The following is a 19,061-nucleotide window of genomic DNA, read 5'->3' as shown; positions in this document are numbered from 1 at the left end:
TTTCTTTCAGTTTTGACCCAATGACAAATATCTTGGAAAGAAGAACATTCATTATTGCAAGGAGACAAGAAGGTGCAGTACAGGGCGCACAGCAGGGAGTCTTTGGCAGGTGGTGGTGACGCACAGAAGTTACTTTGCCTTTGGAAAGAAAAAGGCCTGTCTGCTATTTATGTAGGTGTGTTTTTGTTATCTCCCTTCTCCCCCAAGAAGTTGTCTGGGCTGCACAGCAGCAGGGAAACAGCAGCTGCTCATCCTGGGCAGCAGAAGATTATGGTGGCAGCACAGCAGTAAGAGCAGCAGTGGCAGCAGCGGCAGCAATAGCAGACCTATCTGTGAATGTGTTTCCCGTTTAAGATCATCACTGGAAAGTGCAACCTGAAGATTCGGCAGCTGGGCAGAGATTGCTAACCTTTAAAGAGGAAAACCCTTAAGGGGGAAGGAGTTAAGGGAAGGAGGGGCAGCACTAGATTTTGTGTGTGCTAGTGGGGAGAGGGGATTGGTTATCATGGCGGATCGGACAGCTCCTAGATGTCAGCTCCGTCTGGAGTGGGTTTACGGGTACAGGGGTCACCAGTGCCGCAACAACCTGTACTACACAGCAGGCAAAGAGGTGGTTTACTTCGTGGCTGGAGTCGGAGTGGTTTATAACACCAGAGAACACAGCCAGAAATTCTTCCTGGGACACAACGATGATATTATCAGGTAAGGGGGCAGACTTTTCCTGGGGTGGGGTGGGGTGGGGTTTAAAGGGAAAGGAGGAGAATGTAGAGCTGCTAAAATATCCCCTCCTTGCTTCAAACAGCTCAGCTTGTAGCTGTCATTTTGAAGAAGCACAGATTTGTTATCAAGCGTCTGTGTTAAAACTGAATAGCTGGAGCTTGTTGATTATTTTTGTAGCAAAGCTTCAGAATGTTTTAATATTAAATAGAAGACAGGTTTTTCTTCTGCAGCTGTACCAATAGCAAAACAGTCAGCTACAGAACAGAAATGCAGGGGGAAGATCTTAGTGCAACAGTGCTGCAAAATTGTAGATCCAGCACCTGAATATTTTCAGTGCTGGGACCCAAGTTCGTTAATACTGATGTCTAAAAGAAAACAATTGTAGCTCTCCTAACCCTTAACAAAGCCCAGCCCAAGAGCACCATAAATCTGGCACATAGCTCAAGCCAATCTTTTCTATACAATCCTGAAAATTTCATGTAAAATCAAGTTTAGCTGTTTGTATTCAAACCAGAAATTACAAGCTTGCTTGTGCAAGATGGCTACAGAAGCACAGGTTTTGCTCTTGATCTGTCCAATTTTTTTGGTCTCTGGCTTTCAAATTATATCTATGAAGTGAGTTCAGTCACTGTTATTGTACTACAGAAATACTGATTCTACTCTACCCCATGTTATAACATTACAGAAATGTAGTTACTARCTTAAGATAGCCTTTTGAGAATTCTGTTCAAATTTCAGAAATTACCTCAGTAAAATAGAAAATGAATGTTGGCTCTGCAACTTTATGGCAGAAATCTGAACCTAGAATACCCTGGTAAAGAAAGTTGCATGGTAATGACACTCCTCTCAGCCAAGCTAACTGCTGCCCTCCCTGTTCACCTGAATTCAGAATGAATGAAGTGTTTTTGTGGTGATGTGAAACCAGCATAGTCCCAGGTGACTCATGGTGCAACAGTACTGTGGAAACATCTGCTGAAGTCAGTTAGCATTTTGACAATCAGTAACAAAATCGCATAGTTGTCATGTAATCATTCTRGAGTCTTGTTTACAGAAAAACATCTACTTTTCCCAGAGAGGCTACTRTGTATACTGTTAGCATTTTTCTCCTCCCTTTTATAATCTGAGTTAAAGCAATAGCATTTCATGAAATACAGTGGAGGCACATTATTCTGGTTTCGGAGTTGATATCGGTTGCAGAAAGGTATTTAAATAGTCACTTGGCTGCTCAGATCCCTAAAAGCAGATTGCATATTTTAGATGTTTCCCCAGTATCTCATGAAAAGTGATCTTTGTGTATTGCATGGGTGGTAAGTTTTTTGATAACTTTATAGGGTGGAAGATGTAGTGCATGTACCAATTTATATATTTGTCAGCTTATATGTGAATTCTCACTCAAAAATAGCAAGATAATTTCTCAAGGCTCATCTACATATATCTGCAGTTTTTTGGTTGGACATTGATGCTTTGATTTTTTTTTTTTTTTTTTTTTAATGTTCCATCTGCTGAGGAAAAAGTGTCCTGATTATTATACTTGACAATGCCTTCCTCCCCTCTGCAAACCCATCCATACTGTATAACTTCTGTGCCTTGTCCTTTAAGGAGTATCTCATGTTAAGAGATTGCTTTGGGCAATGTCATATTTAAAAAATAGAATGGGAATAGAGGGATTATGAGTGTTTGATATGTATACTTTGACACTGTCTATGCCTGTTTCTACTCTCTTAAGAAAACTAGCAGTCACCTGTTGAAATTAGCAGGTGTTTTGAGGGCTGACTACGTTCAACTAATACCTCGGAAAGGTGAATTCTGTTTCTGATCCATAACAAACTCAGAGTTCTGTAGATTGAACATAGTTTAAACAGTGAATGAAATGTWTTGGCCCAGAAAAGCATTAACAGCACCCAAGYAGGAGTTTCTTTCAGCTCTTAGTGGACAAGAAAAGTTACTGTCACATGATGTTTAGGGAAGGAGAGATCTCTTGCTTAAGAGTCCCCAAAATGTTGCTAGAATATTCTGTTGGTTGAATTTGTTAATGGTTGATGTTTTTATGCCTTTGATGCATTTTGTAGTTCTTACTGATGGAATTACTGTAATGATTTTAAATTAGATGGTTCYTTGTGTGATATGGCTAACAAATGTGATTAACAGGGATTGTTGTATTTTAGACATGGGCTCCTTCTGTGTAGAAGGCTTTCAGTGAGTACTACTTTGTGGAAAAGAATGGATGAACCCATGATTCAGAGGGTGGAGAGCTTGTACATTACCCAGAAGTGTTTATTAAAATCGCGGATGTGGAGGGTTTTTTTTCCTTGTCTTTAAAAATACTTTTTCTGTGTTTTCACAAATTTAATGGTTCTGCCTCTTGCTTTGTGTCAAGGTAATGCAACTGAGTTTTGGCTATGATAGAATGTATTGGATTAATGGAGAATGAAATTTTTTCAACATTCATACCTGAAAAATAAGTTTTGTCTGTATAAGGAACTTAATTTACTACACTCAGTTAATAAGGTAGATGTTCAAAGTATGAGCAAGTGAGTTCTTAAGTGTGTTATTTTCTGTGAGAGGAAACTAAAAGGTGCTGTATTTCCAAGCTCTGTCTCATTTCAACTCAATAATGARGTGAGCCCTGGAACTGCCTCATCTAACTTTGAAGGTAGCCCTGCTTTGTTCAGGGGTTGTACAAGGTCAGAGCTCCAGAGCTCCTTTTCCTGCATAAAGTATTCTAATTTTTTTTCAAGGAGGTCACTTTCGGTTAGATAATGCACTTGTTTCTGCATGTTATTTAATCACAGAATAGTTAAAACTATTAAATAGTTGATTATCAAATATTATTATTGATTATCAAGTKTTATCAACAAAAACAAAATCAACACATAGCTGAAATTAGTAGAGGTGGTTCAGGTTTCAAGGCTATTGATGGATTTTATCTGAAGACTAAGAAAATGTCATTTATAAGGTTTTCTTTACAGTTGAAGAGCATGAGATATAATCCTTTTTTCCTTACTACTTCCTCCCCCCTTTTTAATGAAAGCTTTGATTATTGAGCACAATATACCAGCTCAGAGATGATGAAGGTCAGAATATTCCTTTTTTTTCCCTCTCTCTCTAAACTCTAAACCATAAAGTGTGTCTATGTTGCAGACCACAGTGCAACCACAAACTGGTTTGCATGTTAGCTTTATGGTGTGTTTGATTGTTCTTGAAATGTGGTCTAGCGAAGGTAAAGTTAGCTCAGCTATTACAACATTTTGGTGTAGAAAGCGTAGAGTAGATATATCCTTATGCACGTGACTTACTCTTTCTGAATTCAGTCATTTGTGTTTTGCAGAACTAGGCTTCAGAAGCTGTAATAATAACGTGGGGATGGTTTTCCTTCTTGACTGAYTTAAAAGTGGGCATTTGCAACAGCTCATTATATTGATTATAAGTTAAGGTATTAATGAACATCTTGCAATTCATGCAGTGCCAGTGACTTCAATGAAATTTGTATAAGGGTAGTATAAGCATTTGCAATACTGCATCATTAGTTTTGACAGTAACTGAACAATTTAAAAAGTACAGAAATGGAGCGGGGGGAGCAGATTTCCTGACTCTTACATTGTGCGTTACTGGTGTAACAGTAAGCATTTGGATCACTTCTCTTTCTCTCTGTTGAATGAGGGGAAGTTCTTTCCTATAWTTTTTCTGCACTTTATGCACGTGAAGGCCAGAAATACCTTGCCACATGAAATACAAATATAATCAGTTGACATATTTYTCATTATAATTTAAAATGCAAATGATTTCATTTATTTTTCTTTTTTTTTTAAAACAGTAATTTGTAAACACAGGTTACTAATCTTGAGAAATGTTTGCAATAGTGGTAATAGTTATTGTTTCTCTCTATTGTCTGTTTCCAAGAATTTCTGTAGTATTGATTGRTTTTCCTTACTATGTCAAAACTTAGTGAATGTCTTTGATATTTTATCAAAGACTTCATCTGCACTTCTCCATATACTGCAGTTTCTTAAAATGACATGTGATTTCTGAATTTACCTAGACAAATATGTTTGTGTCTGATACATTGTAATATTATGCATTTACAAAAGCATATTTTGTGTTCCAACTAGTTTAAAATAAATCACCTATGAAGCAGGGTACCACAAGAGATTTCCCAGTTTCTCTGTAGTCTTTGCTGCCTAGAGATGTTAACTGGAAGGAAAGGCTATTATCTGTGTATACTAAAGCATGTTATTTATGTAAGTCTGGTTACAATGTAATAATAATGTAGGGTTTATCCGAATATCACTTAAGTATGCTGGTGTGTGTGTATTCTACTGTGCTGACAGATTGAGTGAGATTAAAAAATGTGGATGTACCAGTGGTGGTGGGATTTGCTGGCTTGAGTGAGTGACTAGCAGCCTTGTTATTTAGACAGATCGTTTCGGGAGGTACRATGTGTATTAGAACATGACTACGTGTTTTCTTGTACATGCAGTAGAAAAAGAAATGTAATGCTTGAAGCAATGTCATAAATTGTGCAGTATAGTARATGTAATTCTGGAATAGATAAATTGGTGGCAGAAAGATACAAATCAGAAACTTAATGTTAAAATATCTGAATTTTACTTAATACATATAATATATTTACAGTCCCGTAATATGATRTTTGTGTTTATATTATGTTGAAGGGATCTAAGATCCTATAAACTTATATATTGTTGCCACTTCTTAATGTTAAATGCAAGTACTTGTTTGCTATAGAATGGTATCTGAGATACTATGGTTGTTTCTCTGATAAGTAAATGGAAAACTGTACTGTCTGTAACTTGTGATAAAGCTTGACTTCAGTCAAGTGAAGTGCACATGCAGGACTGCTGAAATTTAGTGACTTAAGAGATAGAAAGGTAGCAATCAAGCCACACAAGATTTTCAGCAACAGAAATCCCAGTCCTGTTCCTGTGTGGTGGTGGGCAAGGCCAAAGCCACTAAAATGTGAAAGACATGACTTTGGAACAGCTAAGGTGAAGCAGAATGTTTTAAAGTTTATTTTCTCTCTTGCTTCTTTTTCTTTTGTATGTGTTTCTCTTAACTTGGTATTCAAGTTGGCATTCCTATTTCACATAACTTTTAATATCTCATTTTATTTCAAAACTTCAGGCTCACTTTACCAACTATTTTAACTTTTAAATAAATAATTTATTTAGATAAAGTTCCTTTGAACAACTTTGGTCTAAATTCTTTCAAAGTATCAACTGAATAGATCAATCAATTTGCTACTCTAATACTCGTGTAGGGTTGCTAAACATGGTTACACTCCCACTATATTTCATTCCGTGTTTACAGGAATTTTAATGGTAGATGAAGTATTTCCTCAGCATAAATTTTAACAACGTATATGTGAGCCTTCCTGGTTAAACATGGTACATCAGAATACAATTTTATGCATTACTGAAATGAGAATGGACTAAACATTGAATAGATAAAATAAAAAAAGTATATACAGAAAAATGTGTTGGATAATCAAATACTTTTTCTATATGACAATATATACTGTCTTTTTAGACAGTAGTTAGTTAAAGGAGTTTCATATTAAAGAAATTCCCTTTAAAAATCCCTCTGATCAGCTTATTACATCTCTTGCTTTCAATATCAAGAAACAAGTGAAAATGGCATTTATTTAATGAATTTCTAATGGCTACTCTTATATTTGCTCTGCTTGGTTGTTGTTAAATTTAAGTTTGAAGTGTTTACTGAGACAAGAGTTGCCATAAATACTAGTTTCTTAAATGTACAGATTAGTGCCTTAGACATACTGGAATATATACTTAAAATATCCTATTAAACATATTTCTAAAATACACACATCCGTTAAAAATGCAGAAAACCTTAGTAGACATTTGTGGCAATACATTTATGCTGTTTGACTACATTATCTGAACAGACTAATGCTCATATATCCTAATGATATGTCAGATATGGCAGTAGTTAGAAGTAAGATTTATTGCTTGTACAGTCACAGCTTGGTTAGTTGTTAGGAAAAGTGAAAAGATGGTTATTAAAATCCCAAGTACATTTTTGAGCATTTAAATCATYGGTTTGACTTAAAGTTTTTTTGTTTTGATATGTAGTTATCTAATGAAGTGGGAGACATTTGTATTTCTTTGCTGAAATTGTTTGGATCTTTATTGTGTTTTTATCCTGCCAGAATTCAAAAATAATAAGCATTTAAGCCTATGTCAACTAGTATATTCAATTTTTATTCATGTGAAGCAGCTCGTTATCGCCCAGAACTGAATATCTTGCATATTAAGTATCAAGGTTTTGATATTTTTACATTAGAATCTTCCACTTGGAGATTTGTCTAATTATTTTACCTTTTATTACCACTGCTTACAACATCTTAAATTTTAAAATTTAAATTAAGCTTAATTTTTTAAATTAAATTTGCCCTGCATTAATTCTTTGCAACTCATTAACTTGCTTTGCATTGTTTTATTTCAGTTTGACTTAAGGTGATTAAATCTGTCAAAATGAAAAATATTATGCTACAATAAGTTTAATGATTATCATATAGAAGACTGTAGTAAATATTTTAAATACTATGTGTATATATGCAATACATTCATTATACACACACCTCTATTATATAGATGAACACCATAAAGTTTTGTGCTTTTTTATAACATTCACTGTAAAATATTTAAATATACTTATTGGTCCAGAATTGCTTGACTTTTACAGTCATCAGTAGTGTTTTTTATACCCAGGAAAGAGATGAAATCAATTTTTATCAAAACAGTGTTAATTGTGTTGCAATGATTCACAAAATTATATTATCACTTGATTCCAGAAAATGCTGTTGCTTAATAATAAGAATTTACTTGTCTCCTAACCATATGCAATAATACCATGGTTAGTTGTTATACCACAAACAAGTTCAGAAGTACTCTTCGTTGTATCTTCTCGGTATTCTCTTCTGCGTGCTGTTTATCATCACGGACGTGTCTGCCGTTGTGGTTTGAACTGTGACTCTTYTTTTACTACATGCTAAAGCACTTGTGTTCTCCCTGGCTTTTTTAAGTGTTCTCCGGGCAAGACCCGGAAATGGCCAGTGTTATCCACTGCCTGCATTTCTTCAGCTTGAGCAATAGGTGGATGTCAAATTGTATAGGTCCTCTGGATCCCCATATTATTTGCATTCTAGTCTAGTGTGATTTTTTTTTYCCAGTGGCTTATTTTAGATTGTTGGTTAATTTGCATATGTATTTTTTTGTATAAGACTGCAAATTCTTTTGTATACTTACATAGTTCCATGATAGATTTGAAGATAAAGAAAATAGTTTAAAATGTGGACATCATGTCCAGCAGTAGTCTCAGCATCAGATAATCACAGAAGATGGCTTACATAACGTGGGGAAAAGATGCTTACTGCCTGTGTGACCACTCTGTAGCATTTTTACTTTACAGGCACTCAGACAGTAAAAGAAAGTCTATTGAGCTTTGGTTACTTTTAAATGATGTGAGCTGAAGGAAGGGAGGGATTGCATGCGCTTTCAAAGCTACCAAGTTTCAGCTCACATGGCAAAAAAACAATATCCATAATGAAAGCTTGAGCTCTGAGTCACTTCTGCTCTCCATATGTAAGCTGCTGGGTGTACTTAGAGAAATTTGCATCTTTGATAAAGCAGTCAAAGTCTGTGAAAGGTTAGGGGTCCTGGCTTTCTTGRTTCCGAGGAAGGAAAGGCTGAAGCAAAATAAGTCACTGAGTATCTGAGGCAAAATTGCATACTAGAAAATCATCAGGTAGGGGTTAGTTGTAGCTCAACTGATTAGAGTGTAGTGCTGCTAATGCCAAGATCGTGGGTTCAATCCCTGTATGGGCTACACTGAGGGTTGGACTAGATGATATCCAGAAGTCCCTTCCAACCTTACCATTCTATGATYGGAGAGTAATTGGTGTTTAACAGAATGAAAACTCRCAGAAAATGCTTTGAAATGAGTCATACCTTGCTTTAAAACAGTCTTCTTAATTCAGAAGATGGGGGAGAAGTTGTAGGACAGTTTTGTATTATCAATTTCTGTTGTAAAAAGTGTACAAATTTCAATTTTCACACAGATTTCTAAACTGTATCTGGTAAGACAGAAGAGATCAACTTCCRTGAATACTTCTTCCCATCTTTCTTCATTGGCTAAATGGATGTCAGATTTATCTAGGCAATTTTAAGATACATTTTTAATAGTGGTATATTAAAAATTCATACTTTGCCAATGATAAACTTGTTTGTAACTCCATTAAAAAAAGTTTTGTCTGACTGGGACTACAAATTTCTCTCCAACGTTTTCATCACAAGAACCAGCAACTGAGACTTTTCAGATGAGAAGGTACAAATTGTCACTGTCCGTACTTTCTCTCTTTCTCAGGGACATGAARTTTGCATCTTTACATTTCCTGTGGTGAAAATGGAAGAAATATTTTTTGCACTCCCTTGCAGAAAAAAAGCATCTCTGTTATAGTAGCTCTTGACAGCAGAAACGAAGTGTTCAAGTAGGAGGAGAAGGGGGAAGAGTGGAGGGAAAGGCAAGAGTTGTAGTCAGCAGCAATATTTGTAGCAGTATGTCTGTTATCTCTTAGAAGAACGAACTACTGCAATAGTTTTCTGGTACACCATAATTAGTTTTACCAAGTATGCTTAATAGCTAATGTGTTTTGAAAATTTAACATATAGTACTTGTCTTCTAAAGAGTACTCAGTTCACTTGCCTAATGCTGTTTCTTAGGAATCTTGGTAAAAAGCAAAAATGCCTACTTTTTTTCTGCTTAAAGACTTTTCTTTGGAGTAGCAGCTCATTTTTTGAGAGATGAGTGAGTGTTTTTGGAGTAGAGTCTGAAGTTTATCTTCCAAACATACAGAATTTAAAATTCCTCATCAGTGATGATATTCACAACAGGCTTGGAATGAGACCTCTGAAGCTTTACTTCCTGCCTTGAACTTCATGCCAAATACAGACCATATGTTCATGTCTGACTTAGACRATGGGCTGACCCAAGAGATCTCTGAAGTGAGTTGACAGTGGGATACATCCTGGGAACAGCATCACATAGTATGTTTATCTGGGGCCACTGGTGTTGCAGAGGAAGGGAAATATATAATACATATATATCCAGTGTATTTTACAAATACACTGGAAGTAAAAGCTACTGTTTTAGTTTTCGCATCACTTCTACTTTAAGTTCTGAACAAAATGGTGCAAATAGTTAAGAACAACCTTACAAAGATGTATAGCTTGGACCAAACAAGGATGTACTGTTCTGAAAGTTGTATGACTTTGCACAGTGATGATGATCTGGATTGTGTATTTGCTCTTACAATACCTTGAGCTCTTTGCATTTACCGGATAAGGCTAACATCATAGCATCAACTCAACGTCAAGAGACTGACTTGATGATTCAAGCTWTTGAAAAGTGTGTTGTGCTATACACATTCAGTTTTTAGTATTGTTGAGATACTCCACATGTAGTAATATGATTTAATTTGAAATACATCAAGCTTCTTTAATTATAAAGCAGGTGCTTTGGTACATTGTAGTTTGTTTAGCTTTTTGGTTTGATTTCTGTTTACACTGATATTAAAGTCTGTCTTTTTTTTTTTTTTTTTGACAGATTGTCTGCACTTTAGAATGACAATAAAAATAGATTAGGAACTAAACTGTACTCTGAAAACAGAGTGCTATAGCAACCTCTTTATTTTGGTTGCCAAACACTTCTTGTTATAAAAGACTCTTCTGAGTTTTTAATGGGAATGTTGAATACCATCATTCTTTTTAGCAGTCCTGAACATTCATCAAGGGAAAAACCTTACACAAATATTACTGATTATAGTAATACACTATTTCCCTCACTTTTTAGAAGACATGTGCTTTATTCTAGGGAAAAAAAATCTGAAACTCATAATTTTCCAAAAAAGTGTTTTCCATTATTGACCTGGCTCTATTTGAGGGTAATTTCTTCAGGAAAAAAAAATGATGCAGTGATTGGAATGACTTCAAAACATAAAAATTACCATTTTGTTACTAAGATACCCAAACTTTCTTTTACAGCTAAATTAGACACAACAGTAAATATTGCTCTGTTAGTGTACTTACCTCTCTCTGTTCCTTAGAAAGGAGTAATCATGGGCTGTGATAATAATACRATGTTGAACCAGTAGTCAGAGATCCTTAAGTGCTCTATAGGTGCTCAGAGCTTTCCATATGAGATTGTGTGAACTAGAGTGTAAGCTAAAGTTTTTGTTCCAAAAATTTTTTGGCAGGAACATAAGTAGGCAACTGTAACCGTTTCAGTGACTTTTCCTAGTCTCTATATGGGTAAATCCTTAAGACCATTAGCTAGTTGGTATTTTGTGCTTTGAGCTTTAAAAAGTACRTTTTGTTCTCTACCCTCAACTTTCCTGGGTAAAATTAGGACTTCTTGAAGCTGGACTGTTCATATTAATACTTGGGTTTAACTATCCRTTAACAATGTATGTAACATGGTGCGGTGTGGACGATGTAGTTGGCACAAGAGAAGGCTAGAAATAATTGATCTGATATTACAAATGTCYAGATGAGTAGTGTATTCAGTTTCTGATGCCCAACTAAAATCAGAAATAGGAAAACTGCTTTCTCAGATACATGGTAGTTTAACATAACACCATAGGTTTGACTGCTAAGTATAATCAGTTAGGTAAAGARCTAATAACTCATTAAATATTAACAAAAATGAAAAATATGAAACTGTCTTACAGGTAGTAGATGTACATAATTCATAAGTGCTATGCTTTTCACTACAGATTTTTCCTACAGCATGTTCAGGCAATGTTATATAAAGGAACTTGATAGATGTGTCTGCTTGAGTATAGAAGAAATTATGCACTAAATTTTGACACAGCTATGTCATTCCTATTGATGGAAAGCTGGCTTATCCAGAAGTTTACTTAGAGCCTTCCCTGGATGTTTTTAGAAGATCAGGATTATTGGGCACAGGCTAATAGAAGAATACTTAAAAAAAATTTGCTTTTTGAGACTTGACAAAATTTTTTACCTGCTTAATATTGTTACATAATGTTGTTAAAGAAATACCGTTATACTTTTCTTCTGTTATCCATGGCACTTTCCTCCTCTTTTACATTTTTCCACACTTCTCCATTTAAAAATTTGCCTTCTATACCACATGGAATACCATTCAGAATTTAATTAAACTTATTGGGGTTTTTTTTTTGGCTTCTTTTGATTCTGTGATTCTTCATATAGAATTTTGGATATAAATTGCATCACAGATTTAAAGTGAAAATATTTAAAATGAATTTCAAATGGAAATGTCATACTTGATATTGTGACTATAGTAAAGAAGAACAAAAGGTATTTACAAAAAATAAAATCAGTTTAGAAAGGCTAATTCTCTTAATTCCTCCTCTTCAGAAGAGAAAGAACAGCTTTTTCAGAATTCTGAGCATCTGTATTAGGCTCATTTTTCTTCCTATTTCTTCAACAGAGCCTCTTTTTCTCTGCCAGAGAGGAGCTTTGAGATGGCAAGGCTCATTAGACCAAARTAGGCCTTTGTGAATATTGCTGGAATCTGTTATTAGCTAAAAGAGCTTTTTGGCTTCCTCCTTTCTTCTTTGTATGTACACTAAAAAWGTTTGCAATAGTAGTATAAGAAATGAGTTATGGTGAAGCCAGAGAAGACTGACRATCCATGTGAGCAAATGGGGCGGGGGTTGGGGAGCAGTCTCTGTGACATACTATTTGAATGAGACATGACCACTACATAAGTGATGTTGCAATAAATGGAAAATGGGCTAGGAGCACTAAAGTCTTGCCAGAGATTTATTATGAAGATAGGCTAGTAGCAAAGTAACTGTCAAAGTTTGTATCAATTTCATGTTCATCAACCGGTAAAATTCTACTTCTATGTATTGTTTAATTGGACTAATAGCCAATAAAGAGTCACTAATACCCTGATGCATTTATAAAAACTTGTGATGATTGAGGTGAAGAAGAAAAAAAGTGATTTGGGATTAAGGCTTATGTGTTAGCTGTAATTAGTTGCTGCAATTTATTATGTTCTGAACAGAATGCAGCAAACTGGATACTTTGTCTTTTTCTGAGTTGAAGAATGCTATACCACTGTTGCTTTGCCCTAGATGAAAGGTGCTTAATCTGTCCAGTTCCATGGCATTGATCAGAAGAGCTCAGAAGAGTTACAGTTGCTCTTCTAAGAAGCAGCTGTGTTGGTGCTAGGCACTTTGGCTCAGACTGGAAACCTGCGAGCAAACTTCTTTTAAGTGATACTACAGAGGTGTGTGAATGAGAATGCCATTTACAGTTTTAGCCTTGCTTCTCTTTTTGTGTTAGTGTGAGGTTGGTGCAATCAAGACACTGTCAGTGAAAGATRATGTTTGAGAAAGAGGCAGCAGCTGCAAAGTATGTTAAAGAGCAGACTTCTGGCAAAAGAGCTCTGGAAAATCTGATTTAGCTGTAATTGCCGCCTTTAAAAATTACATTATTTTGTAACACGAGTCTAGCAGAAGTGTGTGTGTAAAGATGCCCGAACTTAATACGGGCTGTTATCAACTGTTACTTTGAAACGTATGGCAGCTTTTACATTTATGCTATAAAATGTTTCGAGGAGTAGATGAAAATAAAGATAGTAAAGAAAGTAGGTTCACAGTACCTAACTGCTTTTGTACAATACTGGTTCCATTAATTGTATTTTGGCTGCAGATGAACCGCTAATGAAAGCGCCTTKAATACTAGAACACTTCTCTCATGACTATTGTCTTGGTCTACATAGCAGCCTAAAATGACTTGTATCCTTTCTAAAATTTTAAAATAATCTCTTAAATTATCCATATATCCTTTCAGAAGTACTCTTTCACAAATTTATTTCCTCACTTGCAGAACATTAATATTTTAAGTGAAAGAGCAATTCTATTAAATAATTATGTTGAGAAAATAGATACAAAGTAATTTCTCCCTTTGAGATAGGACTTAGCTAAGAACTTAAAGTTTTGAGGGGGTTGCATTTTGTGTTGTTTTCATATTTATTTTTCTCGTGGCTTATATCACATTTACAGATTTACAGGTTTCGTTGTTTTTCTGCTTGTAAATAGATGCATTTCTTGGCAAGAGAAATAAGGTATTGTGTGCAAGTACATTATATTAATTTAATATAGTTTGCAGAATGAGTGGAGTGTGGAGATACTAGCTTTGCAAATACAAAGCTAATACATACTGATTTTTGACAGCTCACCTCTAAGACATCACTGTTGCATTACAAAGCCTGGAGGGAGGAAATAAACTGTTCAAAGAATCATTTTAAGTAGCCAGCAGTATCACAGTAGATTCAAAAGAAAATAATTCCTCTTTTCAGGCAGCAGCAAACACAAAATTTYCTAATGTTGATGCTTTCTTAAGGCTATTAGCAATATATGACCTTTTTTAAAAACATCTGCTATATAGATGCAGAGAAGAATTCTTAAAATAATATTTCTTAAAAGAAAGTATAGCAAAAGGCCACAGTTCTCAACTCTTGCACCAAATAAGTTATTTCAGTGTACATCGCAACATAGTTTACTATATTGCCAGAGAAATTACAAAATAATATACGTTGTGCAGAAAATACATGGCTCATGTTAACAATAAATGTCAAGAATGGGTTAAGTTTTGGAGAGGTCTTTTTTTTTTTTTAAGCTGGGTTTATACTGAAAAACTACATACAGTGCTTCTTTTTGTAATATGCATCTAGCATAGGTGCAGCTCTGTTGTTGCACTTTCATGGAAAGAGGATATTTTTTTCAGGAAACCCTTATTAACTATAGTGACAGAGAGAATAGGAGAGTAAGTATATATCTGAACAGCACTGTATAGATGAATCTTCTTTAAAAGCCTGTATTYTTTTTCATGCTCTGAAACCATTTAATAGCTTAAATCAGCAAAGCAGAGGCYTTTATCTTTAGGGCCTTTGCACACAGTTAAATCCATTCCTACTTCACAGGTATAATCTAGCTCTTTCAACATATTGTTAAATTTGGAAGTTTGCAAACTGAATGCAGTTGATTAGCTCAGTTTATTGAAATGGGAGCCCCATAGTCTTGAATTGCATATGTGCTTAATTATCCTGTTTGATTGGAGCCCCCAACTATCATATGAACTATTAGTAAAAGTCACTGTCTCCCTGTAATGGGAGAGTATAATACTTTGTCTGTTGAGGTAAAGCAGTTTAAAAAGATGGTTTAAAGAGGGAAATATATGGCATTCTTCATAGCAACCTGGCAGTTGTGGAATGAAGCTTACTTTCTCTCCTGCTGTAATGCAGAAGGTGAAAAAAACTTAACTATCCTAACCATCCATAATACCATAAGCCAGAGAGAAAACAGAGTATCAGAATGTCATGCAGTGAAACACAGCATAACTGACTGAACCTACATGCTGCTATGCAGTAGCGTAAGTACATGGAACTCTTTAGCCCCGCTATAATACAAAACCCTAAAATATAGTAAAAAGGTCTCAGTTGAGGTTATGACAACTGTTCTCTGAGATTTTATAAAAAGGCAGAATTTCAGATTCTTAGCAATAGTTTGCTAAGAAATCCAAGGGAAAAAGAAAACAAAGAAAAATAATAATAGGCAAAGGAATGAGTCATAGAGCTTACATTAAACTATAAAAAGTCCTAAGTTCATGTTTGTTTACATAACTCCTGGTATTACAGTCTCACAGAGATGTTTAAAAAGGCATTCTTTAGATAACTAGTATTTCCTTCATTTTGTTAGTGTAGTAAGTTTACAAGTGTTGCTCTTTGATATTTATGCCTGTGACTAGCTGCATATCCAGTAAAAGAGAGGTAAAATTAATAACTGTATGGATAATAGCTGTATGTTAAATATAAAATTTAGATGGAATAATAGGAGGGTCTTATTACAATGATGCTTTCAGTGCGACTAGCTCTATTGAAGAAGAAAATAAGCTGTGACAATTTGTGAATATCATTCTAAAATATGTACTCAGTCATTCATCAGAACATGAAGATTAATAATCATTAAAAACAGCTGCCTGAGACTTAAGTTCTTGAAACTGTATCACAACGATTCATGAAATAGATACAACAATGCAAAACAGAAATTGCTATGTATGTCTGCATTGTGGAACTTTTATTATTGCAAATGTAAAGGTACTTAAATACACTACATTGCAACATACATTTCTTTAAAAATGTTACATGTTTAGAAGCCTTGATTCTCTTGGATTCCAATTAATCTCTGGTTCCTCAGAAATTCAACAATGCAAATTTTATCTGCTATTGCCTATGTATTTTCCACAAAAGCTCACTCATATAAAGCACCTCATCTTTAATACTATCTTGGGCTTGGGAAGAAAATGCATTTCATAATATCAAGAGCAAACTCCAACAAAAGACTATACAAGTAGCCGAAGAAGAATAGTATTTTTTGAAAAGTCCCTAAATGAATTTGATTCACTTGAATCCTATGAATTTATTTGAGTTCAATTTAAGTTAGAGCATAGCTTAGTGAAGATTGAGGCAAAGATGAGCAGGACAAGGTCAGTATAAGATGCATCCTTTCCTCTCTCATGGACATAAAATAAGAGGAGGCTAAAAAGAACAACAGCATTAATCCCTGAATGGATTGATAAACCTGTGAAACAAATTTGTGGTACAGCATGTCAGGCTTCACTGGCTCTTGCAAGACAAGCATTCCAGAAGTCCAAGGCAGGTAGCCTGATCCTAGCATCTGGTACATAAACTACCCCTGGAATAGGTATGGGGAAATTATTTTCCTGTAAGCACTGGGATTTGCCAGGGCCACAGTTGCCACCGTAGCCTGTAAGTCTTTTCTTCTCTATCAGGACGATTCAGAAGAGTAAAAACAGAATTTTGTTAAAATGCTAAAGAGACACTGCTTTGACTTTGGAAAGTAAATTTCAGAAGTGACTTTAGGCACCTAGAAGCAGATTTCTTAAGATGTTTTAATGCAAGAATAAACTTTTGGAGGGTTTCCAAAAGAATGTGATTCCCACTAAAATCAATTGGAGTTAGTTAATCACTTCCAAACTACCACAATCCCAGCTGCCCAAGTTACTTTTGAAAGTGGAGTTTGTTCTTCAAATTCACAAAATATTTTTGAGTGTTAAATCTTTGTTAATATTTCATGTAAAGAGCAAATCTGAATGATAATTCAGAATTCAAAGGAAATGCATCAAAATATATTTTATTCACAGGGCTAATTATATATGAAGTTATTTCASTTGAAACAATCAGAATAGAACCAAGTACTTCAAGGTGTTCATTCAGTCATGAGGGAAGAAAAAGCTAAGTGATGAGTCTGTGAGGGAGAAGGTATCTAGTAACATAAAACACTACTCTAGCACAGTGAAGTACTGAAAGATCTAGAGGCTTAAAGGTAAAACTTGGCAAATCCAAACTGACTACAGTACAAATTTTTAATAAAGAGGGTAATTAGAATAACTTGTCCAAGGAATGTGTTATCTTTTCCATCACTTTCAATATTTAAGGCTGAATATTTTAGAGAAGATGGATACTTTCTCAACCACAAATTAATGGCTATGAACCACGGATCACTGAGTGAAATTTGGTGTGTGTTGTATCAGACTAGCTTATCATAATGGTCATTTCAAACCTTAAAGAAGGTGGGAAATACTAATTCAATTACATGGGATTGTTTTTTATTTGAAACTTACAGTATTGTATAACAATTTATTTTTAAACAACTATTTTACAAAATCTTGTTAGCATTGCCTGCCTCAGGAGAAGTTAACATCAACTAAGATTGCCCATGTAGCCTATGTACTTTGAACAGTTTGTTAGTAATTATGTAGTTTCTTTCAAATATCTAACTTAGGTGCTACTCAGGAAACCAAAGTCAGGAGCCTAAGTTCAGTAGTCATCAAAGGAGAACTCTTTCCATGCAAGCAATTCACGCCTCTTCCAAGTTAGTTGCCTAAAGTAACMTTAAGTAGAGGTACTGAATTATTTCACTTTATATGTTTTTTCCAACTATCCATTTTTTTAGCCAGCACAGAAGGARGGTTATCTGATTCAAAGAGCACGCTAGATTTACAAACTGACTTAATTTTTTGCTATTTTTCTTATCTTTCTGAAGAGTTATCACAGACAGTATTTGCTTTTCAGCCATCACCGTSGCTCTGTAGGCACTGCCTTATGTGCTAACATATGAATTGCTCTGTTAACACAGATGAATCATTTAAAAAGTTTAGAAATAAGTTAACCTTCAACTTGTATAATTTCTAGAAATATTTTAATTTATAGAGGTTATTTATATGCTTTGATTAGTCATGGTGTTAAGTGAACTAAGACATAGATCTTTAGATATAAAATGTAAAATACTTAACTGTGAAATCTAAAAATCTTTTACGTTTTTTTCCAAATCTTTACGACTGATTTCAAAATCTTTAAGAATGTAACTCTGCTGAAGCTTTATTTAAATTTCTGTGATTCAATGGACATTGAACCAAACTCTGAATTGCATATGATTTTCATACTGACAATGGAGCTCATCTGTTTTGAAACATCAGCATTAGATGTCATTAAAATTAGACTGTCAGTGCTGAAAATATGATTGTGAAAGATGCTGAAGACTCTCGGTATGCGTAAAGATTTCTATTTTAACTGTATATGTGTTATATAGCTCTGTGCGTGTGTGTGTGTGTGTTAGCAATGATAGCACTGACTCTGAATAATCTAAAGAATGCCTCTGGCTGGAAGTTATGACATTGCCAGAATGAAAAAATCTCCCATCTTGGGAAAAATGCAGGAGAACGATTTATGCCTCCTCCGCTGTTCCCAGAGTAGACGAGTTGGACTCAGTTCAGAACAAGTGAAAAAGACTTCAAATTGTCTAACTCTAAATACTAGATTTTGAGGGAGAGGAAGAGATTGACTTTTCAAAAATTGGTGAACTCGTGAGATAAGACAACCTGAGATCTACGCAGAAGTTGTATGACCACTATTTAATTTTCAAAAGCTTATCTTAAAACAGTTTATTAAATGTGGGTAAATAGTATTTTGTCTCTTAGGAGAGCTGGCATAATGTGAGATACAATATGATTTTTCTTTGAAAGGGGAGGAGAGCAGTGTCCATTTATCTGAGCAAGGAATGTTTTGGCAAGCTTTGTTAGAATATCTTTTTAAGTGCTTGTGTCTACCTTAGTATAATTTTAGAATTATATTTCAGTTAGCTATKAGATGTGGGGATGGGTCATAGGAGAATTTGAATTACGAATAGCCATGGTATGTATTTTTCAACAGCAGATATAATTTAAGTC

The 19,061-nt window shown here is 34.8% G+C and overlaps 1 protein-coding gene across 1 annotated transcript in view; it reads left to right on the top strand.

Annotated features, from left to right (window-relative positions):
* Positions 1-505: 505 nt before the first annotated feature.
* EML6 (EMAP like 6) overlaps positions 506-19,061 on the top strand; it is a 148,482-nt gene continuing 129,926 nt past the window's right edge. Inside the window, exon 1 of the mRNA XM_085311587.1 lies at positions 506-702. Coding sequence (XP_085167713.1) covers positions 506-702 — 197 coding nt within the window. The remainder of the gene's footprint in view (positions 703-19,061) is intronic.

Source organism: Rhea americana, unplaced genomic scaffold, assembly GCF_003343005.1.
Source record: "Rhea americana isolate MKP2758 unplaced genomic scaffold, rheAme1 scaffold_344, whole genome shotgun sequence".
Lineage (NCBI taxonomy): Eukaryota > Metazoa > Chordata > Aves > Rheiformes > Rheidae > Rhea > Rhea americana.
The sequence above is the reverse complement of the archived record's forward strand: the minus strand, read 5'-3'. Positions and strand labels throughout refer to the sequence as shown.